The following is a 25,593-nucleotide window of genomic DNA, read 5'->3' on the forward strand; positions in this document are numbered from 1 at the left end:
AAAAAAAACAAAACTTCCAGATATTCATATGAGAACACAACAGACAACAAAAGTTTTCCTTAAAGCTAGTTGTTTCCCTGCATTCAACAAAGTTGCCAAAAGCTTTAGGTGACAGCAATAGTAAAAAGGGCTGTTCATTAATTTAGTGGTGAGCTTTGATAGAGATATTTAAATGTATTTCTTTTTCTTACGATCTGCATTGTATGTGTTCTCTCTCATGAGCAGCCTTAATTTCTGCCAGAAGGTACATAAGTATTATCAGCCCAACCTCTGTGTGTTATGTATAGTAAAAAAATGTTCCTCAGATGCAGCAACTTTCATTCTCTCTCTACTGCCTCTCTTCCAAATCTTTTTGGGTTGTCTTCCATATTCTTTTTTAGCATTTGGAAGCATGGCAAAGATGAGAGGAGAGACAGACTACTTGGATTGGCACAGTCCTAGTGTTGCAAAGTAAGGACACAATGTTCCCCAATGTTTAGTCCAGCAGAGTTGGCATTTTCCTCTTTGTAAGGCTACGTTATGCAGGCAGTCCTAGGACTTACGACACAATTGGTGCCTGAAAACCATGTCTCAAGTCAAAACGTTGTAACTCAGAACCGATTTTCCCATAGGAAACAACGTTATAAATGGGGGATTGGTTCTTGAACCAAGGCCCGATACCCTATTTTCAACAAAAATAACCCAGAATTTTGTACTCAGTTAATTATAAGTGATTAATAGAGCTACATTCTTGTATTTATATTGTAAATAGCAATCATATTGATTTGGAAGGACTTCTTTGAGGTGACTTTGCTGGACTTCTTGAAGGGTTCATGGCTGGAGTCTTCTCAAGAGTCTTGGCTGCAGGTTTTTCTGGAGTCTTTTCTGCTTTCTTAAAGAAAGCGTCCAAGCAAGTTTGGACAGATGTTCTCCAGGGAGATGGGCAATGCAGCAGACTGGCATGGCGTCGTGTCAGATCAAGTGTTGTAAAATTGAAACTGACATCAGGAAGTTGAAACCAGCTGTCAATTTATCAATGTTGTAAGTGCAAAACGTTGTAACTCGAAACGTTGTAAGTCGAGGACTGCCTGTACGTTTGAGGTAAATTCCTAGCTAGGCTGAGAGTTTTGCCATAGACTTCAATTCGTGGTGATCTGGGTAAATCGGAAGTAACTTCACTGAACTCAATGGAGTAAATCTACTATAAATGGAGAGGAGAAACAGGCATTAAATTTTCTAATCAACACAGTGAATGTTTATGTAGTTGCCAGCTGAGGTGCTGCTTTTGAAAGCCAATAAAGTAAAGGTTAGACGTAGCCGCTTAAAGGGAAATATAACAACACAGCAACCGATCGATGAAGCACGGGTGTTTTTAAGAACCAGTGCAGTGATACTTCAGGTATGGCCTGCAAATTGCTATAGGAGCCAAGGGGAATCTGAAGCTCTGTAGATCCTGTCAAAACAATACTGTAATATTAACAGCTTACAAAGGCCAGGACTTTGCAGCTTGTCAGCAAGAGGGAACTCTACAGCGTATTGTTTCCCTTGTTGTCTTTGTAGTTCTTGGGTCTCATAGCTAGTTAAAAACAAGGTAAGACTAAGGAGAGTTTAAAACAAAGGGGTTGCTTTTATTTTTGTATTAGGTGTTCTGCTAAGTTCTGCCCTGAGTTACCCTCATGACCTGGTTAAAGTTAACAGGGAGGGCATGAAAGCAGCCACATAGAGGAGATCACTGCGTGCAGCTACAGCATAGAAAGTGATAAAACAGATGTGGGTTTAAAAATAGTGTGAAAGGGGAAAGAAACCTGCTCTTTCTAAATTAAGAGGAGTAAAAAAGAAAAGGAAAAGGAAGAGAAAAGAAAGGTATCCAATGCAACAGGAAGAAATAAACATCATGGCAAAATTTGGCCAATACCTTGCTGTAAAATTCCATCCGGAAGTTAAGGTTTTAGGCACGCATCATAAAATTCAAGGCACAGAGATGCAAACAGAACAAAAGCTAGCACCATTTTGTACAATATGGTCTTCTGACAAAAGCTATCACATTTACAAACAAATTAACTAACCCGTCTGAAGGACATGCTGCTTTTTCAAACTGGGCCTTCATCTCCTGCTGATAGATTCCTTTGGGACTGGTATGCCATGCAACATGAGACACCGCCTTGGAGAATTTTAATTTAAGATGGTTAACAATGTAGGTCACGTTGCAAAAAAAATCATAACTGAGCATTGTTCGATAACCATTCAATCAAACCCCCCAAATCAGGATGAGAAATGAAGCAGCATGTGGCTCTCCACTGAGAACTGGAGAAAGTCAAAAACTATGTTAAGCCCTCCAGTTTTCTCCATCTGTGTGCATTTCTTGTAGGCCATAACTTTGAATGTGTTTTGTTTTTCATGCGTCTGCGTGGCTAGGCTTATGGGTATGTCTGCACCGATAGGGTCAGCCAGAAGGACACCCTGAAGTTCATACCCACCTATCCTCTATCTTAGATTGACCCTTCATGGCAATCCAGCCTGAGCCGGGACATTTGGCTGACCTTCCATTTGCCCCACTCATCCCTGAGCCCTCCCTTTCCTATAGCATATTTGGAAGTTCCCTGTGCCTTGAGTACAGGAAGTTCCCCAGCAACTATCCCACAATTCCATGTTCCTTATTTCTGGCCTTTCTGCATCCCACTTCCTTTCTCTACTGCCCTAAGTAACAGAGGTGACATGTAGGGGGTGCACGGGGGTGCATGTGCACCCCCTGACAGGCCCCACTTGGATGATGGACAGGGGGGGCAGGTGGGAGCACCAGTGCCCCCTCTGCAAGCGCAGGCTGGGGAGTGGGAGTGCCGGATAGCACCGTGGCCACTTCCAGGAGCGCTGCAGCCACTTCCTGGTCAGCACGCTTGGCTGTGAGGGGGAACCACCGCAGTTGCAGGGGGGGGGGGGGCACATGTCCCACCCCCCCCGACTAAGGTGGCACCATGCTAAGTAAAGACAAGCTCCAAAGGAGCAATAACTAGATGAGGTAGGGAGATGAAAACTGACACAAATATGCCTCTCTGTACTACAATTACACCTTCACATTGCTATGTAGACTTACCTAGTCCATAAAATTTAACACAACAAAGTGTTTAAAGGATCAGTGCCTTACTTCATGGGTCCAACTAATAAATGAAGATAATGAGGATGACTGTGACCTGCTCTCATAAATATATTTTGGTTCTGAAGGGCTTCTCAGTTCACGGTACACTTTCTAGCATGTGTCTTTGGACCAAGACTTTCAAAGTCAATGAACACTGCCAGCTGCTCAGATACTTAGATAAGCAGGGCCGCTTATTCAGGCAGCTGATTATGGGATTAAGAACCTGACTTTAACTCACATTTTTAAAACCTCATCCATTACCACCTTGGGGCTTGTAAGGAGGAGCCTAAGCACTTCATCACTTTGTCCTGGAGGTCCAGGACTGCCCTCTAGTTGCAGGCCAAATAATCTAGTCAAACATGATACTTCACAACCTGATAATTCAATATGTATCTCTGTTACATCTGTCCTTTGTTACTGAAACTGTTAATGGATATCGAAACACACCTGTCTGAAATAACAGACTCCCTGACTTGTTGCACACTTACACCCAGGGGGCTACCTACCATGTTGGGTTGGTAGTATGCACTCACCAGTATGTTTTCTTAAAATCCCCTTATTAATGTCACCTGCAAGTGTTTCTTCATAGAATAGAGTATCTTATTTGTGCTGTAAAATACAATAGGCTTAATTATTTTTATTGACTATTTAGAGTGTAAACAGCGGTATTTGTTGGCTTTCAGCACCGGGTGGCAGCTACTTAGATTATATTGATTTTGTTTGGTCAAAATATTTATTGTCCAAATATTTATACAAAAACTAAATTCCAACATATCTACAAGATTCACTTGCTAAGACCGATCTTTTTCCCCTGTAGAAGTTTGAGTCTTCTCCATGCAGTCTCATTAATCTAGCATTTTTTTCCTTGAGTTTACATTATTACTAAATTGGTCTAATTATGTATATGAACCTTTTTCCTTCCAATAAAGCCATAAAAATCTAACTCTGTTTATACAAGGGGTAGTCTATAATCACACCCCTGCAGTCCTGACTGTCAGAAATGTTTTTTAGTGCAGCATTTTTAGGGCATTTAACCCTTTGGATCCTTTCCTTGGTTGTTTGATTCACCTGTGGTATTTTTAAGGGCAATAGCTGTTTAAGAACATTACTAGGAAAAAGCTGTTTTTTTAAAACTTGAACGTGAAAATGTGAGATCAACCTATATGCAAAGTCAGTTTATAATGGGAACGGTATGGTATATGTCTATATTTGGGCACACCTCCTGTGACCAAAAAGTAGCCCACTTAGGCTGGGGATGAAGCACCTTATTTCAGGCAATCTCACTAGGCTTTTAAAAAAAATCTTTCTTATAAATGTCCTATGAAATTTAATAGGAAATACAATCCACTCCCCTACTGCCAAATTTCTAAAGCCTTGGAGAGTCGCAGTTTGAATGACATGGCCCTGCCCTCTGGCTCAGGCTGGTTACATAGGGTCAGGCCATAGCCAGACCCAGCACACCGTATCAGGTGGATGTGTGCGGTCAGGCTGCAGTCAGACCTGGCACTGAGCTCCAGACCCAGCATGCTGAATTAATTACTTACCCATCCTGAAAGGTAAGAGTTTGTTTTCTTCAATCTGTCTATAAAAACCAGGGTGTGTATTAAATTCAGGAGTGTGATATGTGCATGCAAATATGGTAAATTTTGAGCAAAATTCATTTTCAGTGCCTCCCTTTTTTTCCTTCCTCCTTGTGTTTGAGAAGAGATATGTGTTTTGGGGTTTGTTTAATGGTGCTTTTCCAAGCTGCAGAAATGCGTTTTTCTCCTGTCCGTGTTTGTTCGCACCCCTCGCGGGGGTGAGTTCTACGGCCTTGATCAGCGGAGAAGACAGTTCTGCCTCCTGCACTTCTCAGTTTCATCCAGGGATAGACAGTTTCATTAATCCGGTGCCTGCTTTGAAGGCTCTGTCCGGTGTTGCAGTCAGTACAGGGTTGCCCATTAGTCCAGCTTTTGCTCTGAAGGCTCAGTCTGCAAGAGGGGTCAGTGCAGGGGCACAGTGTGGAATACAGCTTTTGTGCAAGGTCATAGTCGTAGAGAGAGAGGAGCAGTCTCCTGGGAACTGAGAGTCAAGCCCACGGGAAGCATTAATATGAAGACAGCGCTTTTGAGTTTGACCCTGTATTCAGTGGGGAATCAGTGCTACAAGTGGAGCATTAGAATGATATTTGTGCACACAGTGGCTTGTATTTGTTCATAGAGTCACAGAGAAGTAAGGCTGGAAGGGACCTCTGGAAGTTATCTAGTCCAACCTGGTGCCAGAGGCAGTATCATCCCTATCCAAACCATCCTATACAAATCCATTTTCTAACCCCCTAGCAAAACTACAGTCAACCCAGGCCCAGCACAAGCATAACATCCTAATTTGCCCAGGTAAAGCAGAAGAACCATGGCAGTCAGTGTCCTGGTCCTGCAGATCTTGTTAAAATATATTTGAGAGATCTCAGGAAGATGGCCTTGACCCCTGCTAGAGAGGAAGGCAACCCCCACAGACCATACCTGTCTGACTAGGAGATAAAATCCCTTCTTGACCCCAAATCTGGTGATCAGTCTAACCATGAGCAGAGGGGGCAGATCTTCAAGGCAGAAACCTCCACGTTTTTGTTCCTAAAGAAGCGTCGGCACACCCTGATCAAAACCTCCAGCCTTGGCTGCAGCCAACACCCAATGTCTCCGATGAAAATGTAGCTACAGGAGCGGGGGAAAACTCCCTCCCCTCATGCTTTCTCTATTAGCTGGAGCTTTTTTCAGCTTGGTTGTATCTGAGTTAACGTTCATGCCAAGGTGTCTTTTCCTCCTTCCCAGGAGTGGAAATTCTCCAAGCAGGAGGCATCCGAGTCTGCATACTCTGCCTCCTGCCCATTCTTTGCAGGCATCCATGTGGGGAGCTCACTAAATACTGCCCATATTTTGTACAGTGGAAAAAAAATGGTCCCTACCCCCTCAGTATACTGAGGCTAAAAGAGTATGATGGTTGGAAGATAAAATGCTCATGACACAAACAATCAGACCTGTAAATCTTTAAATCATTTCCTTAGCATCACTAGTTCCTCACTTCCCAGAGGAGCTGCCTAGCTGTGCGGCTTATGTGATGAAAGTAAAACTGAAGCAAAAGAGGTAATTTTTTATCTACTGGAATTCCATTTCTTTTGGTTCTCCCAGGACCTCCTTATGGTAAAAAAAAAAAAAAAAAAAAAAAATCAACTGGAAATAAATGGTAAATGTTCAAAAAAGATCTTTCTCTCCAGCACATAGGACATGTGTGAGTTGGAATCAGCTTCTTCCTCTGTTTTGAAAATTGTCTTATTTGAAGAATCTAAGAATCAGCCTCTTAGAAGTGCTAGAGCAGAATAGAAATACCTTGATAAATTACTTCTGGTACCATGTACTGTACAAATTATAAGTACAATGTTTAAAAGGCTCTAAGTGCTTTAGAAATCTAAATCCCATTGATTTGTAAAGACAGAGGAGCTTTAGGTGTTTCTGAACATTTTATTAAATAGAGGTGGAGTAAGATCTTGGCCCAATAGAAAGCAATGGGAGTATTGCCATGAATTGCAGCAGACTTAGGATTTCACCTGTGGTCCCTATATAGTTGGTTGAGCAGCAAAGATCACCAAAAGAAAGGGTGTAAAGCAAGAAGAAAGGGGTAAACACTGTTTCCAGTGAGGAAGCAAGGAAGAGGAGAAATCCTGAAGAGACTGCCAAAGGAGAAAGGGGAGAGGGAGTGGAAAGCCTGAAAAGGACAAGGTGGGTGGGAGAAATGGCTGTAGTACCAAAGGGAAGAGTAGTGAAGGGAAGCAAAGAGGCTCTGAGATTTGGTGAAGAGATAAAATGTTAGTGAGGGCAGTTTTTGTGACGGGGAAATGAGATTTGAGGATGGAGTTAAAAGAGAGGAAATTCAAGGCAGCGGTTATAAACATTACATTTAAGGGCTTAGAGGAAATAGGTGTAGTTATACTCTTACCCAAGTTGCTCAGAGTTGACTTGACATGAAGTGCCTTTCCTTGTAAGAGACTTTTGTCACAAATATAAAAAAATTAAATTGCCAATTGCTTTGCATTAGGCAGCAAAACTGAGTTATATCTTCTGGTTAATTAGTTCCTGTCTTCGTTTGGAATCTAGGGAACTCATCCCATATCAAAGAATGGCTTAGGTACAGAGGCTTGTCTTTTCATTACAGTTCACATTTAATGAAACAGTCATCTGCAAACAGTATTTATATGCACTCTTTGGCCTTAAAGCACCACCAGTACCTCCACATGGGGTAGGATAACAAGGAGACTCTTGGAGTTGTGATTTTATGGAGCTAGTGGCCAGAAACCTCTGAGCAGGATCTGCAAAGGAGCGGCAGCTGCTATTCCACCCTAGGGGCTGGAGTGACCGCGGCAGATGGGTTTTCATTCTGCAAACCCTTCTCATTCCCCACTTACTGGGGTTTTGTGCAGAGACGCGGCCGATGTGGAGAAAACGGTGTTTCTTACATTCTTAATGCAAAGGCTGCTTATGACTGCACTGTATAATTCTGGATTATATAACATGCAGTGGCAGGGGCACATAAAGCAAAGCCTTCTAATGAAGCATGAAGGAGGGGTGTACTCTGACCACAAGGAAGAGTTTTCCTAGTGTCGGCTAGAAATGAGCTACATGTTTTTCTGCAGGTACCATTAAAGGCAAAACCTAAGTAGCTGAGAGAAACTGGCAGTGTCAATGTCGACAAAAGGAAAGGTCCTGGAAGGAGAGAGAAACTGACAGCAAATGATGAAAAATACCTGCAGGTGTCAACTCTGGGAAAATGGAAAGAAATACATGTAGCAAGGCATCCAGCAGAAAGTTCAGGGAAGCAGGGCTGTCCTGCTTTCAGCCTGGTGAACTACACAATGGCCAATAATAGACTTCATGGGAGAGTTCTTACTTGAAATGTTTTCTTTCGTGAGATGCAACAGACAAAATGGAGCTGGCAGGCAAAGTTTGGGGGGGGAAAAGACTAATAAGCAAGGCCATCCAAATTGGTGTTGGCTGGAGTAAAAACAGCGTGGATTCCCTGGAAACAGCAGCTATAGATTTGTTTGAATAGAAGGAAGTGAAAAATGAGACTGATCAAGTCTGAGGATGCATACCCTAGAACAGAATGAGAAACTGATTTAGCATAAATTGAACTACTCAAGGCAGTATAGATAGGAAGCAATCCATTACCTGGTGCCTTCAGAAGAATACTTGTTTGATAGGAATTTCATCCTGTTACCTGAAACTGACTCAACACATACAAAAGATGTATTGCAAAAAATACCAAAAAAAAATGCATCCTTCCATTTTTGATGTGGCTTGTCTTAATCACGGATGAATACAATTTGCCCCAATGTGCAGAAAGCCTATCCTTGAATACTGGCAAGCGAGGTTCTTTGAGTAGATGTGATATCTTTTGAAATGGTTGGAAATCAGGAAGACAGGAAAGAGAGAAGCTAAAAGCGTGACAGGTTAGCTTCTCTCGTTCCTGTCTTCCTGATTTCCAACTATTTCCTTTTTCACTTACAGCCTCTTTTCTACCTTGTATTACTATCACTGTAGTGTCTCCCTTGGGCCTTTTTTCCCCCTCCCCTGCTTTCTTTCCCCTCGATTCTCTGCTTTACCTTTTGTCTTTCTAATTTCTACCTATTTACATTTTCACTGACATCCTGTCACACTTTAGCTTCTCTCGTTCCTTGGAGTCTCAGAACAGCAGAGACTCCCCAGGCCTGAAAAGGCGTGATTGCGCCCGAAAGCTTGCCAAGAACTTTTTTCCAACTACCCAGTTGGTCTAATAAAAGATATCACATCTACTCAAAGAAGCTTTCCTGCCTATGTCCTTAGACCAACACAGCTACAACCAAAACCCAGCTATCCTTGAATATTTAAACCCTTAAAACGCAGCCTTCTGCACCAGAGTAAACCTCTGTCATTAGTGACCCCAATATGAAAAGCAAGGTCTGTGGTTGCATGGGGTGTGTGAAAGGCCAAATAAAACTGAAAAAGTGTTAGCCATAAAATGCGTGGAAGGTCTTATCCAAAAAGGCATATCAAAGAAATAAAGCTGTGTTTTTTCCCAGGGCAATTTATATCAGTAGATATTAAATTAGTGCATGCACTGCACTGACATGTTTTTCTGTGTATTGCAAGCAAATTGTGCTCATTACTTAATTTTTATGCTTGTTCTTTCGTAACAGCTATCTTATTTCAAGAAGGGAAAAGAAAGCATAGGGTTCAAAGATAAAGAACCCATTAAAATTAACAAGAAAGAGACACTGAACTCAGTGGGAGGTATCTACCTATCACATTAGCCATCTCAGTCAAAAAAGGTTAAACTAAAATGAGAGTTCCAGGTATGCTTCTGTGATTGTCTTTCTAAATCCTTCAACCTAAAAAAAAAAAATACATACTTGTAAAGCCATGCAAGTAAGAATTAATAATCGCTGCTGATAAACATGGGATAAAAATGTGCTTTACCAGAAGAGGCAACCAATGGCAAAGTTATCTGAAGACTCATGGAGCTTGGGAGAGGTTCCCAGAAGACTGGAAAAAAGCCAGTGTGGTACCTATCTTTAAGAAAGGGAGAAGGGAGGACTCAGGAAACTACAGGCCAATCAGTTTGACCTCAATTCCAGGTAAAATCCTGGAGAAAATCATCAAAGAAACCATCACACACAGGCTAACTGAAGGCAGTATTCTAGAAGAAGGGTAGCCAACATGGCTTCATCATGGGCAGGTCATGCCAGACCAACCTCATTTCCTTCTACGATCAGGTTACTCACCATCTGGATAGAGGAAATGAGGTTGACGTCATATGCTCAGAGTTCAAAAAGGCCTTTGACCTCATCTCTCAAGATGTCCTCATGGTCAAATTAGGAAAATCCAGCCTCAAAAACTTCATGGTCCAGTGGATAAGTAACTGGCTCCATGGTAGGACCCAAAGGGTACTGATTGATGGAACCGAGTCGTCATGGCGGAGGGTGACCACTGGCATCCCTCAGGGTCAGTACTTGGACCAGTGCTCTTCACCGTGTTCATTAATGATTTGGATTCAGGTATTACAAGCAATCTGACAAAGTTTGCTGATGACACCAAGCTATGGAAGAGCGTTGTCATGCTTGAAGACAGCCTGGCAATACAAGCCAACCTGGACAGGCTCATGAAGTGGGCAGACCTCAACCTGATGCCATTTAATACAGAAAAATGTAAAGTGCTCCATCTGGGGAGAAATAACCCACAACACATTTACAGGCTCGGCAGTGCTCTGCTTGCCAGCACCACAACTGATCGAGAACTGGGTGCCACAACTGACAACAAAATGAACATGAGCCACCATTGCAATGCCGTAGCTGGCAGAGCTAGCCAAACACTGGCATGCATCTGCCGAGGCATCTCGAGCAAGGCAAAGGATGTTATCTTCCCACTTTATCTGGCCTTGGTGAGACTGCAACCGGAGTGCTGCATCTACTTCTAGGCACTGCACTTGAAGAAGGATGTGGAGAAGCTCGAGAGAGTCCAGAGGAGGGCCACACGCATGATTAGAGAGGCCTGGAGACCAAGACGTATGAGAAGAGGCTGAGGGACTTGGGATTGCTGAGCCTGGAGAAGAGAAGACTTAGCGGGGGCTTGGTTGCAGCCCATAAGTGTATCAGGGTCGTACATCAGGGTTTGGAGGAGCAGCTATTCACCAAGGCCCTTCAGGGGAGGACAAGAACTAATGGGCACAAGCTGACTGAAGATCACTTCAGGCTGGACATAAGGAAAAACTTCTTTACAAGCCGAGTGCTGAGGGTTTGGAATAGGCTCCCCCCAGAAGTGGTACAGTCATCCACTCTGGCAATCTTTAAAAAACATCTTGACTCCCATTTTGCTCAAATCATTTGAACCCAGCAGTCTTCCCTGCCCACATGCGTTGGGACTGGACCTGATGATCTGTAAGGTCCTTTCCAACCCCTAACAACTGTGAAACTATGAGTTAATTTAACCAGGCTTCAATTAGCATTTAGATAAAAGCTCCAAAAAGCCCCGCTGGAGTACCTAATCTATACAGGCATTGGGCAAGCTGCGTCAAACTAGCACAATGCCTCTTCTGAGCATGCGCTGCAGTCAGCACAGGAGCACACCAAGTTTAAATAAAGTGCTGTTTTTGGGGGTAAGCATCTGTAAGCAGCCAATGTTGCACTTTTCAAGCAAGGCCTTGATCCTAACTCAGATAGCAACCATGGCTTTGATTCTGACAATACAAGTTAACTTTCTAATGCAGAATCCCAAGAAAACTTCATATTAATACCAATCTGCAAAAAAAATCACTGCTGGCAATGTTGACAGTCTCATTTCTCTTACATGATTATTAGTCCCCGCCTCCTCCCCAATGAAGTTGATTGTCACCTAGCAATTTAGATGCATGTAATGTATGACTGGATCCCATCTGAGTGACCAGCCTTCCCTAATCATTTCAGGCTAGTCTGCAGTGCCACATTTGTTATTCACATTGAAAGGGCAGTGGCCCTTCAGACAATAAAAATACCATTTGCAGTCATCACAGGTTTAAGTAGGAAGAAAAGCATACCTAAAAGGGGGAAGGGCCATTTTATATATAGGGTTCTGAAGTACCGTTTAAGATTAAGACGCATAATATGGTGCCTAATACCCTAACCCTAAATGAAGAGCCTTTATGGTAGACACGAGACACAGTCATATCAAATGGGAATTGGAGTTGTCTGTAGTTTGTTTATCATGTTTGAATGAAGCACAGAGAAGTGCCGGAGGGCAGCTTGGTTTGATGGAAAAGAATACAGACAGACAGAAGAACCGGTGCCTTTTCAAGGTGCCAGTGAATCGAACAAATATAAATAGAGTTCAGTGTTTGCTTAGACCTATTTGATTTCTCTTGATCAAAGTGTAGTTGTTGTCAGCTTATTTGCCCAAATTCTGCTCTCGGTTATGCTTGTGTAATTCTTCTGTGACTCCTAGGGTATCTGCCTCCAGCTATCTTTAAACAAGCCAGCTCACAGTGTAGCAAGAAGATCAGTGAGGGCTGCAAAACTCATCTGAGAAGCTGAGTGAGCATTTGGACAGCTGGCCCATACTGAGCAACCTGCACCTATGGATGCACTGCTAGCCATGCCCATGCTAGGTCATTTAAAGGTGGCTCGGCTGTGTTTCTGCAGATGAATCTTCAGAATCACCAGATATTTCATTGCAGAGGGGGGAACTCAAATCAACTACCAAGCAAAGGTAGCATGGCTTGATTAAGGTGTCCACACAGTTATCAACCCTCACATGTGCTATGGTGAAGTCTTGTTCCCCTCGCAAACAAGATTGCTGTGGTCCAATTGGGCAGTTACAGCTCCCAATTTCTATCATCAGCATCCTAGGTAAGAGCTAACAAAAATCATGTGTGTACCAAAGGGAACCGTGAGGAAGGAGCCAGGAAGTGGGGTGGCGCTTTCCTGTGAAAATGAAACCTTCTTTGCTTTTATTAATGCAGCAAAGCCCTACATTGCAAGCATATTTTTATCAGACTGGGCAAGCATATTTTTTTTAGACATTATATTCCATTCCTACAAAGATTTGTTCGGGTTCACAATGATCCCAGAGTTGAAAAGAGCAAACCAGACTGAGGCTTGAAGTTATGTTTAAATCCAGCCCTTACTCATCCGGTAGCATACAGGACATCACAAAAGGGGAGGGAGGATGAGATCAGCACCTCTATGACAAGAATCTCTTTCCAACTGTTTCACCACATTTATCATCATTTGTGATGACTCTGCCACCTGCTGCAGTGGAGATCTTGAACCCAGCAACATCAGTCTTAATGCCGGTTATTATGCTGTCTAGCAAAATGGACTGGGTAAAAGGAGTAATCTGATCTTTCGGTGAGCTTTCCTTAATTGTATGTTTACCCAGGATAACCACGCAGGGTGAGACATATTAGCCACATTGCCCTCACTTTAATAAAACATCAATTATCAAACCAGCAACATACTTCCCAAAATGAGATTATTCAGAAAATATTGAATCTCGAGTCAGTGAGCAGACTTGGCCTTCCGCCTGGTGCCTGCGCGGACCCCAGGCAGGCAGATACCCTGGGATAGCCACACTCTCCACCATATGTTATCCGTTAATGCTGATTCTTATATTAGCAGCTGCAGCCTCTGAATTTGTAGAGATTTTAATTAGTGCACTGGAACAATGAACCACAATAGCAGCAAAATAAAGAGCAGAACCAAAAGCACTTGTGGCAATGGTGTGGAAAATGTTACCTTTTAGTTTTGTTGTGTTTTTTTGCTGCCTCTCTGAAATAATTCAGTTTGGAAAATCCCTTTGAGATTAACTCACACTCATCTTCTCAGAAACGGAGCCAAGCAAGGCATCCCTCATGGCCTGAGTGCTGGTTGAAACTTCCATACGCATCCTAGGGTCCAAGTCTTCCCTCGACCAGCCCTGGATGGAGAAAAGGACAACTAAACTCCTGATGAATAGGTCAAGATCCTTGGGAAGCTAGACAGTAGTCTCTGGGTGTGGCATTTTGACTGGGAACAGCCTGTGGTCCCATTAATACATCGTTTGAGCGTAGCGTGTGAGCTAGATGGACCAGAATGGGACTAACCACAGGTCATGTTCCTGGCGTTATGGGAATGATGGATCAGGGAGCTGGAGATTTTGCTGTGTTGCAGCAAAGAAGGAAAAGACTTCTTTGGCCCTATCCTACACCCACCCACATAACGTGGGCCAGATTTAAGCTCCCATGTGTAGGAATTACTTACTCCACCATTGACTGGTATTTGTAGAACAAATACAGTCATTACAAGTAACTATGGCTAATTAGATGCTGTATTGAATTACGAAGGATCAACTACCTGGTATCTCAGATGGTAGATGAGTAAATAACCTTAGTACCTTAGTACCTTAGTAAATAAACTTTGAAAGAATATCATATTTCTGTGTTATGTGGGTTTTCCTTTTCTACTAACAGTCAATTAAAGTGTTAGCACGCTGACAGCCCTTTAGTATTTTGCACTCTGCCAGTGCTGTCTGCAGCCTTGAAACAATAACATCAAACTTGGAAAATTTTCTGGCTGATGTTGCATGACGTGTATTGTGTGTTTTTATTTGCATGAATGCATATGTATAATAATGTTCCCATCTTAATGGACTTGTGCAAATAGCATTCAGGGGATGCTAAATTACTGTAGAAATCAGCTTTTCTTTCTCATTCATATTAAGAATGACCCAAATCCTTGAAAAATGTTTTGCTAAAAACTTTTTCACAGCCAGACAAACTCAATCAAAAATTATAATGGAACATCACAGAGATCTGTATCCACTAAGATGCCCAAATATCTTATAAGTGGGCGTGGGACAATAGAATTGGAGGGGAAAAGCTGCCTACTCAAATCCAGCTTTTTGTTTTCTCTTTTTTGCAGGTCCGGCTAGAGTGGCCAACAGACCTCACAGTCAACCCTGTAGACAATTCACTCTATGTTCTGGACAACAACATTGTGCTGCAGATCTCCGAGAATAGGCGTGTGCGAATTATTGCAGGTCGCCCTATTCACTGTCAAGTACCAGGCATAGATCATTTCCTGGTCAGCAAGGTGGCGATCCATTCGACCCTGGAATCAGCCAGAGCCATCGCAGTATCTCACAGTGGGATACTGTACATTGCAGAGACGGATGAGAGAAAGATAAACCGCATACAGCAGGTTACAACCAATGGTGAGATTTCTATCATTGCTGGAGCCCCATCCGATTGCGACTGCAAGATTGACCCGAATTGCGATTGTTTCTCAGGTAAAGAGAGGCTAACCATTTCTCTTCTCTGTTGTGTTACAAGTTCTTGGGTTGGTAGGAGTTAACATACCTACAAGGGGGGAAGAAACTGTGAAATGGTTCTGTTTCTTTGAGGAGTTGAAAAAAAAATTTGTACCATGTTAGCAAATCCTTTTAAATTAATTTAATTTGGGGGGGGCAGCATGCATGTTTCCACAATGGGGACTAAGGAACCTAAAGCGGGCTTTGCTGGCCCTGTTTTCAAACAGATCATTACCCACAGATCTAAATTAGCCCTGAGCCCACCTTTACATATTAGTTTTGCCTGCCCACATTCACATGTTGCCAGCATCCATAAAGCCTTGGACCGTACATTTCAGTGCTAACGACTTGCACTTCAGATAGCGCTATTCACCAAGGAATGTCCCCAAGTGCTTCATGCCTGATGTAAAACACTAAGCTGTGCTGCCTCAAAGCCCTAGCCACACTCTTGAGGAGGAGGGAGGGTGAGAGATGCACGGCTCGTGCAGTAAGTGATATTCAAAACGTGGCCCTTCCCACACCTTTGAAGGGATGGAGCCATCGCACCCTGTACCAGCCAACACCCCTGGAGGCTCCCTCTCTTGCACGCTGTGGTGCTGGGAGCCAGCTTATTACCTGCTTCCTCCGTAAATTTGCAGGGAGGAGGGAAAGTTCATCACATAGGGGCATGTAATAGTTTAGCTCAGAATCCATATAGACCGCTTCACCCATCCTGGATGCCATAAGCTTTGTCAGGCAACGTGGGAGCCACTGAACAGGACACAGCACTGCAGCTCAAAATTTTAGATAAGGAAATAAAGAGTTATCTAATCCTGACACCATGGAAGGAATTGTTTGGGATTTGGCCAGGAGGCTGGGATTAGGATTTTTTCTTGGAACCAGAGGATCTTTAATAACCCAAAAAACACTCTTTGTCAGATGGCATTGCAAAGGTCAGGCTTTTTTTTGGCCACGTCACATTGTAATGGTAATCAAACATCATGTGCGCCTCCAAGGAACATCAGCTTCAATCAGGGATGAGCAACATAGCCAACGTTGGCTCTGTGACCTTATTCAGCTAGCAAAGGGGTAAGAATAGAGACTCTGCCAATACTCTTTACTGTGCAGTGATCCCCACAGCTGAAAAGTCTGCCTCAAAGGAAGGTCAGGGCAGTGCAGTGCAGACCTGATACTGCCAATGCTAACGGCAAAGGCAGCACGGCCAGCTTGGCAAAGAGCAGGGCTAATTCAGTGCATTTCCAAAGGGTTTTGTGGTGCCATAATTCAAAGCTTTCTTGCCCAGCGGCAGTCTCAAAAGACAGCAGCAATGCAAACAGCATCCCCCTTTCCCTGCGGGTCAGGAGTGGATTCTCTTCCCAACCAATTGCAGAAGCTTCTGCTTATGCACAGAGGTTCACTTTACAGTTAAATGGAGGTCCAGACCACTAAAATACACCCTTCCCCGACCTGTATGGACCATATAAACCATAATGGTTTTGTCAGTACGTCTCATTTATACCACACTAACATTTTACCAGCAGGTCATTGGGCTTTTTTAATTATACCCTAATCTTCACTTGCTATTTTGTCCCAATTACTGGTTTTTATTTTCTGAATGAATGTTTTATTTATGGAAATACTGTGCTTTGACTACAGTCTGGGGGAGAGAAGCAAGGAGTGAGTCTTCAGCTGTCATTGTTTTGTGCTTTCCCATCTTGCAGCGTAATAGTTTTCCCAGCAGCAGGGTTTTGGATTTAGCAAAATTGGTGTAACTGAGATAATTGTATCTCATTGTTAATCTTCAGTGATACTGATTCAGAATTACACCATTTTAGATAATGGGTTTTAAATTCATTGGAAAAAAAGATTTTGTTTCACTGTCTCTTGTAAATGATTTGGAAGGGAGGCGGAGTTCAGCTTCTCATGCAGCGATAGGTTAAATATGTAGATTACAAATTATTAAAATAATGATATCGCTTCTTCCAGGGGATGGTGGATATGCCAAAGATGCAAAGCTGAAAGCACCTTCTTCTCTAGCAGTCTCTCCTGATGACACACTGTACATAGCAGACCTTGGCAACGTTCGCATCCGTGCAGTCAGTCGAAACAAGGCTCATCTCGGTGACATGAATATTTATGAGATTGCATCCCCAGCAGACCAAGAACTGTATCAGTTCACCACCAATGGGACCCATCTCCACACACTGAATCTGATAACAAGGGACTATATTTACAATTTCACATACAATGGGGAAGGGGATATTGGCACAATCACTAGCAGCAATGGGAATTCAGTTCATATCCGCAGAGATGCAAGTGGGTTGCCTCTGTGGCTGGTGGTGCCCGGAGGCCAGGTATACTGGCTAACAATAAGCAGCAATGGTGTCCTGAAGAGAGTCTATGCTCAAGGCTATAACTTGGCTCTGATGACATACCCTGGCAACACAGGTCTTCTAGCAACCAAGAGTGATGAAAACGGGTGGACAACTGTGTATGAGTAAGTCCATGACTTAAAACTTCTGACGTAAAAAAACATAATTTAGAATGAAAATTATGCCTTTTTTTTTTTTTTTGAGTCAGATCTAGTAATTTTGAAAGCCATGCTGCTAATAACTCCACGTGATGGGAGACAAGTTGAGCTGCTGCATAAGCTTTGTACAAAACAGCCGTATTATGTCTAAAGTGCCAATGCCTACCATATGAAAAAGCACTATACTTAGCGTACATTAAGTGAAGCAAAAAGTACTTGAAATTATACTTCATTTGTACTTTGTTATTTGGAATTGCTGTTACGTATAAGATATGTTTATAGCTTGTCATGGATCGCAGCTGCAGAAAGAGAGAGAGTGAGCTCGGATAGGGGGCCATAAAATAACTTTGGAGAGTGTCATTTTTGTAATTATTTGCACTGCATTTACTGCGCTAATTAGGGTGGTGGAGAAGGTGCCTGTGGGACTCCTTTACAACTGAGGGAGTGTCAACAAAAGGTGGCTTAGCAGGTGGAAGGAGTTGAGTGGTGCATAGGAATCTGCCTTGGGGTGGAAGATAAGGAGGGAGAAATAGAGTTAGCAGCACCCTGGACTCAGGAAGGGAAGCTTGCAAACGGACATTAAGTTGGGGATCTCAAAAAGCAGAAAGGTGCGAATATATGGAAGATGTAAAGTTGCTAACAATAGGAAAATAAGATATATAATAACTAGCAAGGGAATGTGGAAAGGCCGGAGGACCAAGCAAAGCAGCAGAAACTTTCTATAAACTTGACAAGACTTCCTAAAAGCTAGAAAAGATGGCTGATGATGTCAGGCAAGGAGTTATCAAACATTCAGATGTCAGACGGAGGTTGTGGGTAAGAAATAGTTCACGTTCGGTTCTAGGGATGTATTAAGCATCAAGACTGCTTATTGTTAGCCACCCCAGTTTGAGGGTAGATGGAAGACATGTAGGTAGCATTTCATTAATACTTCAGAGGTGGTACAAGAAGGGAGGAAGGGTGCTTTCCAATAATGAAAGGGGCTAAAAAGCTGAGGTGTGGTCTAAAATGTGCATTGGAAATAACCACGTTAGAGATATTAGAAAACACACTGAGGAGAACCAGGTAATAGCAGAAAGTGCCTCGGGAGGTGATTGAGTCACCGTAATTAAGGAGATTCAGAAATATATTTTATAAAAGCCGAGTGGGGTTAATGCAGAGAAAATTGCTGCTTAGTGCATGGCGGGGAGTGGATGCCCAAGGAGACCTTTTCCCATCCTGACTTCTCCAATTCTGGCACAGACTGATTAAACTAATAGGGTTGATAGAAGCACTCTAAAATGGAGATGTGTCTGGTGTTGACAGCGTGCTGGACAACAAAATCAGACGTGCCCCTTCCAAGCTCAGCTGTCGTTCTCAGGAATTTCACTGATAGAAATTTCAACCGTCGCGTACACCAAAGTAAAGCCCCTGCATTAGATCAGCGCACGTACGCTGGTCCTGGTGCTTTTTGACAGTGATCTGACAACATTGTTCCCTACTGTAAGAGCCTCCAATGTAGATCCAGCTCATATGTATTTCATGACTATTTGAACTGAGCGCTCAGCAGCTATGGGTATTATATTTGATTTTTGGCTCTTGTAACAATTCATACAGTACGAGCTTGGCCCATTTCAGTCATTACAGTGGAACTACAGCATCGAGGTCTAAGCTACTGGTCCATTACTATTTCAAACAAATGTCATAACAGCTCCGGGTCACGGTGCCACAGGGAATACAGGCCCTAGTCAGGTCTGTCTCTTCCAAAACTAATTAGTGCCATCCATTACAAAGGTTTGCTTTACACTGGAGTAGCTGAGAACTGCAGAGCAGATGACTTTCAGTCATCTCTCACAGTTGATTTCATTCACGTATATTTACTCGGGCCCATTTAAATTTATACAGGACATTCCGTTCAAAATTATTTCACAAAATTATTGCTCGAGTCTCTCGTCCTCTGGCGAGTTGTTTGTTCAAGCATGACACCAGCTTTATAGTAACATTCGTTATAGGCAACTCGGCCTTCTCCCAAGTGTCTTCCACACTGTATGTCACGCAGACTCAGAGACCTCTGTACCTTGAAGGGATATGGCACTGTCTGAGGACACACTATTCGAAAAGCAAAGGGTGCCCCAAATTAATATGATGTGTATGAGTAACCTAAACAAGTTTTGCTAAATGAAACATTTCTTCACACTCTCACTGTTTCAACTCCAGGCTGTGCAGCTCTCTGTCATCACTCATGCTTTGTATTACACTGACGATCCTCCACTTTTGCCAAATGCCAGGAGTTGGCATGTTGGCACTACTTGTCGCTTCCTTTTTTAAGACCGTACAGCCCTAAAAAATGGTTGCACTTTGGTAAAAGCTGGAGAAGCGGGGGTCATAGTATCTCTACATGTTATTCTTTCATTCTAGTTTGTTCTCTTGGATCAGTCATTAGAATTTAATGAATCTATATTTCGCACCATGCCAAAATTAATTAATTCATGAAATATTCCCATAAATATTTATTTTGGGTCAGCTATTTTAGGTCCTTTTTCCAAGTATTACTCATACCTGAATAAATCAGGAATGAAATGTGACACATGCAGTTGCGGTCAGCAGGACAACTCGCAGCAATTAGCACTGTGCTTGGTAATAACAGTTTTCAAGAGAGGGTCCTTACCTTTTGCCCTGAGTGGATCACAGAGATGATGCTCCCTGCTCATTTTGTAACCGAGCTGTATTTTCCAAGCAGGTTGGGATGAAATTCACATCCCAAGCATCCTGAGTCTACATCTGACTTTCACTTGGAAAAATTAGAGTGTATGAAAGAGTCACATGAATTTGAGTCGCTGCTGAATCCTACATAAATATAGCATCAGGGCCAGAATAATTAACATATGAATAATGTGCAAATGCAATTGCTTGGAATCCTATTTGCTTTTTAAGCTAGATTTGCATTCAGAGCTGAACGTTCCAGCCATGGCGCTCTGGAGCTGAAATTGGGATGAGTTTGTTTAACAACATGTATCACATACATTGGAATATGAGTAACGATAATGAACACTTTGAAACATCTACCTATCTGTCAGTTTTGCTCACAGAGGCAAATTATTAAGAGGGAGGAGAACCACCTACAAAAGTGCTTGTCACCCATCTACTATAATCTGATGAAATGGAAGTGCTGAAAGAGCTCTTGCATAAAATTACAGCTAATGTACAATTTTCAGTCACCTGTTTTTTGTAATCTCGTATCATTAAAGCCATACAAGGGAGGCAGGGGAAATTGTTTAGGGCCCCAGCTAAAAAGAAGGGTAAGGGAACATGTGCAAGAAAAGACTCCCTCTGAATGATGCAATGGCCATCTTTTTGCTGGAGATTGCATTCCCCCTTCACTGTATGTAACATGTAGCGATAAAAATTGGCTTTGAATGTGTAGATCTGGTTCTGCATCTCACGTGTGGGTGAGCAATTCTTTCTGTGATCAGTGTGACTGTTTTCATGACTCACCTTATCAATGTGATGACAGGTTTCATAACAGAACCCCCAGATTAGATTCACATCAAGAAATAGATCCTGATGTTGTTGCCTTAGGCATGAGTAGCACGTTGCTGTGCAAGATATGCCAGGATTCAAAGGCTGTGACCCCTCTCCACAAGTGGCAGAAACTGGCCCCCAAGGGTTTTGTTTGGCCCTTTTTATCCCAAAGGAAACGGAAAAGGAGCACCATATGCCTCAATTGTGGAGTCCTTACTCAGACTGGCAAAGACAAGCAATGACCCTGAAGTCAATGGGACTACTTACACGAGTAAGACGACATCAGTTTAGGGGTTCCACGATCTCGCCGTTAGCCTTGATGGAATTATTCAGCACCACGTCTATACTGCCATCCCATAGCATTTTGTCCCATTTTCCTCTCATCTCATTTTAAACTGCATGGGGAAATCATATATCTTGTCAGTAAGAATGGCAAAAATAAGATCCTAAATCTTATTCACAAACGAGTGCCAATAAAGGAGCCATGATGCTCCAAAGGAAACCCATCATTTAATTCTTTCTAAAAGGAAGAAATCTGAATACTCTGTCTCGCTTCTCGCATCTGTTTGACCAAGCAGTAAATGAAATATGATTGAACAGCATTCGTGGAGCTTCCTAATGATGAACAGTAGTGATCTGGTAGAGTCGTAAACAGCAGGAATGGAAGCAAGTCAAGTTGCATCGAGCCAGTACGGGGGCCGGGATGAAAATACGTTCTCATGGCGTATATGAGTGCAGTAGAAAGAGAAACAGAGAGGGAGAACTGTAACATCTTTAACATTTGATGAATTAATTTGGCAAAAAAACCCGAAGTTGTTCAGTAGTTACGTCTCAAACGTGTTTCTGTGTGAAAAGAACATCTGCTCTATTTTTCTCTTTCTTTTTGAGGGGAAACACCCTCCCCCCCACAACTTCTTCCCTCATTTTGTGCACAGATACTTTTAGTGCCACATAAACATTGTTTGACTAATATAGGCTTTTGTGCAACCGCTACAATGCCATCACTTTAAACAAAGGACGTGGCCAGATCATTAGCTGATATAAATTGGAATAGCTCCATTGAAGACAATGGAGCTATGCCAGTTGACATACCAGCTGAGGATCCGGTCTCGCAGCATTTTGCGGATGTGGGAAGAAGGATATTAAAATAGCATAATCTAACTATTCCTTTGCACCCACAAGTGTATGCTTGTGCCTTGCAAGCCTTCATTATCATAGGGGGCGGGATAGAAATCTAAACAGTAATAATAACAAGTAGACCAAGTTTCCCTAAGGCATACAAGTGGACCTGTAATACTAGTGAGTCCATTTGGATGAGTAAAGATGTATTCACATTACTGAAGGTCTCGGGATTGGGCGGGAGGTCTGAATGTGGAACAAGGCCAGTCACAGGGTGCTATTCTACATAATGATTTCTGGCAGAGATGTTAGCCAATCTTCTGCATTGTGCTACTTGCTTTAAAAGGATACTATTATTTAATGTTTTAATCTCACGTCGTCCTGCTTCAATATTTTTTAACAGCTTGCTGTAGTGAAAGCAGAAAACTGTGATGGGTTGTGATTTTTTTTTTATTTTAAATATGATTTTTCTTGAATTTATTTTGGGTGATAGTAATATTAATCAGAACCACAACATCACAAAAGAGGTGAAAGGAGAGGCTGGTTTGACTCTGAGATACTGGGCAAGCTTATAACCTGCCCTTCAGTTTGCTTTACTACTGTCCTCAAGGTCACCTTAGCCAAAAGAAAAAGTACAAATTTATCTGTAGAAGTGAAAATCCATTCGAGAAGTTGCTCCAGGTCTCTGTATTATTCATTTTATCATAATGCTGGCTGTTTCAAATACACATAAAGAACCACGAAAAAGAATATAATTTACCCAGCACTGATGATATTTGGTTATCTAAAATGGCTAGGTCCAGACCCCGCTGCCCTATGCATGATGAGAAGTTCTTGCTGATTTGAATAATCCTATGGGAAGTAGACATATGGGTGAATGCCAGTCAGGCAATGTAACTATTGCAGAGATAAAGCCTATCTATTCAGCTAGGACAATGGGATTTATTAATTTCATCATGCATATTAAGTTTTTTAACCTCCGCAACAAAATATGATGTTTGAAATTCAGTCTCTATGAGGATTTATTTTTATTCAAATGTAAGAAAACGCCTTTTCTGTGCTACTGTGCAGTTATCTGGGTGCAGCGTGACCTCTAGTGGCAACTCCAAGTATCGTATCAGAGTAGATTTAAACACCGGCTATTCTCTGTGTACTCCAGCTTGTACTAATGAGTCATACTACGGTGTCACACTAACGTGACAGTTTGCCAAAGACATTTTACCCAGAACTACTGAAAAAAACCACATCCTCAGGCAAAGATAAAGAATTTAAGGAAGACAACGTTTTAGTTAATTAAATGCAGTATTCTATACTTTTATATTTACTCCCCAGTGGGTGCATCTACACAAGATGTTTACTGCAGAGCTACCTAATTAGGTCTGCAGTAAAGTTTCTGCATCTACATGTGTGGCCCTATTATGCTGCAGTAAACTAATAAATTCTGCCATAGGTTAGTACTTGTAAATACAAGTACTGTCTTGTGGTGGCTTTATTCACTGCACAGCAAGGCACGTGTAGATGCAGATGGGTCTGGCTGGGGCATGAGGGTGCTTCGATGCATGGCTGCCTGCTGGCTAGCCCCACACTGAAGCACCCGTATGCTCCAGCCAGCCCCCTGCAGCACATTGAGCCAGGTTGGAGCAGCCCCAGGCTGGCAGGATGACCCCTGCCAGCCACGGCTGCTCTGACCCAGCTCAACATGCTGCAGTCCTGGGTGCTTGTGTAAACACGGCACCCAGGAGCAATAAACTCCAGTGCAATATATGCCGGAGTTTATTATTTCAGATCATGTGTAAATCCACCCGGTGTCTATTTAACTTTTCCTATATTTGCTTTCAGGAGCATGAGGAAACCTCTTGCCCTCCTTTACAGGTCTTTACTGTTACAATCATCTGTTTTCTCAGATATGACCCTGAAGGTCACTTGACCAATGCAACCTTTCCAACTGGCGAGGTCAGCAGTTTCCACAGCGACGTCGAAAAACTGACCAGAGTAGAGCTCGACACTTCAAACAGGGAAAATGTGATCACGGCTACAAATTTCTCTGCTACTTCCACCATATACACTTTAAAACAAGGTAATGGAAGCACATCTCTGTCCCTAAAATTATTAAATAATCAAGTCATAGAGCCTTGCTGCATTTCTAGCCAAAAAATTGTCACCAAAATATGTACAGTTGGGCCCGCTCTTCTATTTCAATACAAGTTGCTACTTCTTGCTTTCTAATATTACCAAAATAGCTATTAGAAATAGACAGTTGATGAGTACTCTTCCAATTAAGAGCATATTCAAGGTCATATGGATAGATTCTGGGTTTTGAAAGCTCTGCTACCCCAAGACTTAATGTATCACTTACCACCTTGGGACCAAAGTACTGTAATTAGGATTGTTGATGCTGCATTTCATTTGGACAGTCGGAGAAATACCACCTAGAAAAACAACTTGTTCTATTGACGTTTTAGCATTGAATTGCCTTATGTGGCTGACAGTGTGAATTCAGTCCTGGCAGCACCCGTTTCTAAAGGCAGTACTTATTTAGAGGAATGACAACAAAACATGACCCACAGCAGTTGATGAGCACCTGCGTTGTGTTATATATTTCAAATGTATCACTAGCCCCCCCATAGGTACTATAGTGTTTCCCTGGAAACTATAATTATATCATGCCTACGAATTAGGAATCGCTGCTTTGCTGAAATATGCCTGCTTCTCCAATCCATTAACAAATGTTCCTCCTCAATAATTTAATTCACTGATTTGAATTTAATCTTTTCTCTTTTGTATTTATTTTTGGGGTACCCGAGAGTTTGGGGGGAGGTAGGATGCGAAGACACCAGGAAAAGGCTGCTGAAGCGCTCTTCTGCTTCCAGCCCTTTTTAGACAGACTTGGACCTTGAACAAATCAGCTACCTTTTCTGCACCTCAGTTTCTTAATCTATAAAATGGGGCAATCCACTTACTTCACAAAGCTAATGTTACCTCAGCCTGGCTTGTGAAGTCATTGGACCCCAGAGAGAGGAGCCATTGTATATGTGGAAAAGATAGTTTTGTTGCTTTTATATTTTACTTTGGTATTATTAGTATCCTCTGTCTGCATGATCTGTGCCCTCATCATTTTAACTTTTTTTATAAATCTTTGTCCTTCAATTGTACACTCATCATGGAAGAGACTGTGCCTAATTCTCTTTCACCTAGCATGCTCCAGGCAGTATATAAATAATCTAGAACATGTTCGATATATGCACACATGCGCACCCACACATGTACGTACGTACGTATGTACGTACATATGTATATGTGTGTGTAAAAAATTTGTCATGCAATTTGCTCGTTTCATCTTCATGGCACTCTTATAGACTATAACCTAAACAGCTCTTACATATTTCAAGAATCCAACATATCTTGAATTTAAAAAGTCACCTTTTTCTCCCATATTGCCACAAGAAATTCACTTCCACAAATTCACTCTTCGAGAGCTGGAGTGACTGCTTTTTGACGAACACGTGATTATGATCCTTTTCTAAAGTGCT

General features: G+C 42.3%; 1 protein-coding gene across 3 annotated transcripts in view; it reads left to right on the top strand.

The window, feature by feature from the left end:
* The window catches only part of TENM1 (teneurin transmembrane protein 1), a 1,265,690-nt gene that overhangs the window by 1,212,642 nt on the left and 27,455 nt on the right, over nt 1-25,593 (top strand). For all 3 annotated transcript variants that reach the window (XM_059732824.1, XM_059732825.1, XM_059732827.1), the window contains 3 exons: nt 14,547-14,913; nt 16,900-17,410; nt 23,968-24,140. In XM_059732824.1, the coding sequence (XP_059588807.1) occupies nt 14,547-14,913; nt 16,900-17,410; nt 23,968-24,140 (1,051 nt within the window). The remainder of the gene's footprint in view (nt 1-14,546; nt 14,914-16,899; nt 17,411-23,967; nt 24,141-25,593) is intronic.

The sequence above is a fragment of the Alligator mississippiensis genome, chromosome 8 (genome assembly GCF_030867095.1).
Source record: "Alligator mississippiensis isolate rAllMis1 chromosome 8, rAllMis1, whole genome shotgun sequence".
Classification (NCBI taxonomy): Eukaryota; Metazoa; Chordata; order Crocodylia; family Alligatoridae; genus Alligator; species Alligator mississippiensis.